The sequence below is a fragment of the Ursus arctos genome, unplaced genomic scaffold (assembly GCF_023065955.2).
Source record: "Ursus arctos isolate Adak ecotype North America unplaced genomic scaffold, UrsArc2.0 scaffold_28, whole genome shotgun sequence".
Classification (NCBI taxonomy): Eukaryota; Metazoa; Chordata; class Mammalia; order Carnivora; family Ursidae; genus Ursus; species Ursus arctos.
In genome coordinates this window covers 22,334,041-22,339,128 of record NW_026622963.1, presented here as the reverse complement: position 1 = coordinate 22,339,128, position 5,088 = coordinate 22,334,041, and the positions used below count along the sequence as shown (strand labels likewise).

The 5,088-nt window shown below is 50.4% G+C and overlaps 1 protein-coding gene across 3 annotated transcripts in view; it reads right to left on the bottom strand.

Moving 5' to 3' along the window:
* Positions 1-2,362: 2,362 nt before the first annotated feature.
* Positions 2,363-5,088, bottom strand: part of TTC23 (tetratricopeptide repeat domain 23) — a 99,896-nt gene continuing 97,170 nt past the window's right edge. For 2 of the 3 annotated variants that reach the window (XM_026510372.4, XM_026510373.4), the window contains exons 10-11: positions 3,564-3,646; positions 2,363-2,700 (exon numbers count right to left, since the gene is read on the bottom strand). In XM_026510372.4, coding sequence (XP_026366157.1) covers positions 2,586-2,700; positions 3,564-3,646 — 198 coding nt within the window. In that variant the 3' untranslated portion in view covers positions 2,363-2,585. Of the gene's footprint in view, positions 2,701-3,562; positions 3,647-5,088 lie in introns of those variants that run through there. The other variant, XR_008956153.1, reaches the window with a different exon arrangement.

Genomic DNA, 5,088 nt, shown 5'->3' with positions numbered 1-5,088 from the left:
TGGTTTGTTTTTGTTTTTGTTTTTAATGGTGGCACAGAATCACTGGGGAGACTCTCTGAGAAGTTCTAGTTCCTTACCTGAATTAGAACGCGGTGGTGTTCACACAGAACCAGAAAGCATGGCGGACAGAGCAAAAGCCAGTGGCTTGTATCCAAATACAGACTGGACAGTTTGTGCTAAGAATGTGGTCGTCACAGCCTGGAAGGCTAGGGTGACCAGCCATCCCGTTGTTGCCTGGGATGGCGGTGTTTCCCGGAACATAGGACATTCAATGCTAAAACCAGGACAGTCCCAGGCACACCAACATGGCTGGTTGACTTACATGCAAATTGGAGGGTAAGTGAATCATGGCTGTTCCTTATGTGCTTGAAAGACCTGCAGTTGTTTGAGACACAGGAAGAATTATTAGATATACTTGCCTATGTGTAACTTTTTACCACAAAGACCATGAATATCTACAGCCTTCCTCTCTTGTTGAAGTGAACACATTTAGTGGATAGGAGACCTTTGGGTGGGACTTTCCTAAATTCATTCTTTCCCGGGGTAGGGACGAAATTTTTAAAAATGCATTTTAGTTTCTGTGATTCTAAGATCTTATCCTCCAAGAAATAACAGAAAGGAAGAAGTCATGTCAGAATTCACTTTTTTTTCTACCCAAAGCCCATCATGGACTCCTGTCTGCTCAGGCCACTGCCAACAGCAGAACGTAGACTGCTCACACAACGGACATTTCTTTCTCCCAGTTCTGGAGGCCGGAAGTCGAAGATCGAGGTGCTGGTGGATTCGGTGCCTGGTTGGGGCTCTCTGTCTGGTTTGTCCCAGGGTCGTCTTGCTGTGTCTTAACGTGGTAGAGAGAGCGATCATGGCTCGTGTCTCTTTTGATCAGGGCACTAATCCCATTCGTGGGGCTCTACTCTTACGTATTCATCAGCTCCCAGAGGCCCCACCCCCTAATATTTTCACACAGGGGATTAGGGCTTCATCATGAATTTTGGAAGGTACACATTCAGTCCCTGGCAGACTCCAATGTGGTATATACTTAAAATGCTTATTCCACCATCCACATTGAAACCCATGTCTTCAATTAGATGGAACACTTGGTGAGTAGTGACCACGTCTCATGCCTTCATCCCACAGGCATATGTGGATGAGTGGGTGCCAGTGGGGGTGGCCTGTGTGGGAAGCTGTCACAGCTTCCAAGAGGGACCAGGGATCCTGCCTCTCTCTCCGCCCTGTCATGGACCTTTTTGGTTTATTTCCCCCATCAGTTCATGAGGTGGCATTCTGCACAAATGGAACCAGATTGGCTTCGGGATTCCCATTGGCTGCTGGAGTGGCAGGGGGCCGGTGCTGCGTCCTGCCGCCATCTTAGCACCAGCCTGAAGCCTCGTTGGACCACGGTCCCCGGATTGAGGGTGGGAAGGAGAAGGAACAGCGCCGCCCACAGCCTATTCCCACCCACTTGGTACTCTGTCCACCTCTATCCAGCACCTGCCCTCATTGTTGACAGCATGAAGAAAGGTGCTCAAAACCTCCCACTCTGCTTTTCCATTCTCGAGTGGCAATGGCCTCCCCCCAGCAGGAGACTGAAGACCACTGTGGGACATGAGCGCTTGTCCCACTCCACCCTCCCTACCTCACATGCTGAACCCAGAGAGAGCTGGGAGAGCACGGGGCCAAGGGCTGTGCCAACTCAAAAAGAAGCTCCAGACAGCAGCCACGTTTCTCCTGCCTGGAGTAGAGGCCAGAGGAGTCCGAGGCCCTGCCCTGCAGCCTCTCCAGGCTGGCCTCATTCCTGCTCATCTCCCTTCACTCCCTTACCCCTGCCTCCCTTGACCTCTGGACCATTTACCACCATTCACTACCTGCCTCTCTGTATGGGGCTCTTTCCCTCTGTTACCAATTTCACCATTATGTTTAGTGAGTGTCCATGTTGGGTGGCAAGCCTTGAGGGGATGGGGACAGCGTGTCTTGTTTACTGTTGCGTCCCCAGCTCTCATGGGCTGTTCTGCCACATTCGCTGAATGACTGCATGAGTAAAGAGAAGCTTCCTCGTGCCCCTCTCTAGGCTCCGAGGAATTCTGAGGCAGGCTTCGTCTTAAAAACACATACTAACCCCAGCACTTCCAAGGTTCCTCTCGTTAGCATTTTAGTCTCAATCCCTGTTATCTTCCTATGGGAAAGGGCTTTTTCCAGAATTTTATTGCTCCAAATCTGACTCCAGATCTATGCCAGGGGCTCTCTCCGTACAGATATCGTACACTATATCACGCACAGGAAGCTGTAAACTTTTGAAGAGAAGCCTTGCAGCCCCAGGAATGCTGACGGGTAAAAATTTTTGTTGGCAAGAAAAACCACTTGGGCGGTAAAAAAGAAAAATTCTTTATAGAAGCACCAGATCACCCTGGAGGGGATCCACTGTCAAATGTGGCCCACAGGAAGTTGGCCGTATCTCTGTTGCCTGTGGGAGCAAACAGCCTTGACAGTCTGTCGAATTCCATCTTCTTGTTGGAGGGGTTGAGACGGCCCCCTCGGTGTGAGCGCCCAGGCATGACCAAAGCTCTGTCTGGGGGTAGGAGGGGGGCTCAGTCCGCCGCGTTGGGCCGGGCCTTGCCCAGCGCAGCGTGCTGGGACGCGCCGGTGTAGAAGGCTGGTTTGGCTCTCGGGGCCTGCCTAGACTTCACGGCCACCTCTGGGGCCCTGCAAAGGAGCAGAAGGTGGGGTGAGCGTGGTGCCCCTCAGACCTCCGCACCGGTGCTGCGGTGAAGGGGGGCCTCACAGTTGCTGAGCTCCAGGTCACCAAGGAGCCTGGGGAGGGAATATAAAGGAGAAGAGAACCCTGGCACAGGGTATTTTTTTTTTCCGCTTTCTAATTCCTTGTGACTGTTCTTACTGAGCTGAGAGAATCCGCCCTTGGCTGGCTCAGTGAGCAGAAAGCGAGCAGAGAGGTTGGGGCTGGAGGCCTTGCTGGCTCAAGGCTACAGGGGCCCCTGGCTGAGGTGGGGGTCGGCCCTGAGACAGTGCCCCCTGCTGGCTGTCTCCTCGCCTTCTGTGCTTCCAGGACCTTTCCTTGGCAATCTGCCCACAGACTCTGGGCCACACAGGCTCTGCGAGGTGCCGCAGAGCGTGGGGCCTCCCCCTGCTCCCTGGCTGAGAAAGACCTGGGGCCAGCCTTCAAGGTGGAGTCAGAGGGCTCTCAGCTCCCCCACCCGGCCGACAGGCACCCTGAGAGCGAAGAGAAGCCAAAGGCAGGCCTCCTGCAGGCCAAGCTAGAGCCCTGGGCCCTTGCCCTCCGGCAGGGGGACAACTGCAGGCGCTCATGTGCAGGAGGGAGAATCCCAGTGTGTGTCTGACATTATCAAGAGCTCATCTCTTAGTGTCTGGGCGAGGGAGCTGTTCTACAGCAGGGTTTTCAAGGGAACCACAGGTCCTGCAGAGTTGATGAGTTACGGTAAGTCAGTTTAGTAAAACTTTCCACGGAAAGTTCCCCAGAACCTTACAGAACCAGCTTCCTCTGAGATCGGAATACCAAAGGAAGCAGTGCAAGGGGGAGGCCAACTCACTTGGACAGAACGTCCACCGTCTGCTGGGTGGCCAGGGTCCTCTTGTCCTGTGGTCCGTACAAGAGGGTCTGGATCTGAAGACACTGCGGAACACCAAGCAGAAAACATGAGGCCACTGAGCGCATCTCGCCGGAAAACCAGGTCTCCCTAGAATGAAACGAAGACCATGCCTGACGGGACTGGCGCACGCTTCGGGTTTCTCAGGGACAGAGTGACCTTCAGTGTGGGTGCTCTGAGGGGTCCAGGGAACACATGTGCAGTTGTCATACTGTTTTACAGAACTCCTTAGGACTAGCTGTAGGCAAACTACGTTTACAGTTGTTTTAGAAAATAAAGGCCAGAACATTGGTATTGACTGGGGATGGCCTCTCGTTTCCATTTTTTAATGAGTCTTATAATAGCCCAGAAAAGCTTTTTAATGGTTTTGCTTTTTGTTGTTGTTGTTATTGTTAAAAAATGCTTTATCTCGGGGCGCCTGGGTGGCACAGCGGTTAAGCGTCTGCCTTCGGCTCAGGGCGTGATCCCGGCGTTATGGGATCGAGCCCCACATCAGGCTCCTCTGCTATGAGCCTGCTTCTTCCTCTCCCACTCCCCCTACTTGTGTTCCCTCTCTCGCTGGCTGTCTCTATCTCTGTCAAATAAATAAATAAAATCTTAAAAAAAAATGCTTTATCTCATATGGGCTTTTTATATTCGTTACTACCCAGTAATTTCTCAGGAATTAATTTATTTAGGAGTTAACCGCTCAGCCGATGCCTTACCCAGGGCTCGCTTTGGCTTGATTTCTCCTGTCTACATGCCGAACTGCCATTTCGTTGCCTATTCCGGGCCAGGGCAAACTCAAGGAAAGGATAAAGATGAAAGCTGGGCCCCCAAATGGCCAAAACCCCAAAATGGTTTTCATCCAGAGATAGACAAATAGACCAATAGAACATGGCAGAGAGTATAACACTTGAAAGATGACGGAAGTGACCCTGAAGGGTCCAGGGGGAGGAGCTGAATTTGTCAGTAAATGGAACTTTTAGATGAAAACATTGAAGGTTTATCTTTATCATCTCGAGGTAGGGAAGTATTTCTTAGACAAGATCCAGACAAACCGAAAGTAAAAGACTGATACGATTTAACTCTACTAAAATTCAAAACCTCTGTGCACCAAAATTCACCTTAAGCAAAGTACAAAGAGGGAGAGTACAAAGTACAATGAGGGGAAAATACTTGCACAATACCAAGAAGGGATTAGTATTAAGAACGTATAAAGAACTCCTATAAGGTAATGAGAACAACAACCTACCGACAGAAAACAATCAAGAGACATAAAGAGATTATTCGAAGAAGTTGAAAACTAAGTGGCTAATAAACACACCTAAGCTCACTAGTGATCAGAAATGCAAAGTAAAACTTCAAGGAGGTCGTCCCTTCACCTATTATATTGCAAAAGTTACAGTCTGATCATGATAATACCAAGTGTTGTCAAAGGTATGAAGCAGGAAGAACCCTTATATATTGACAGTGGGTGCTGAAATTG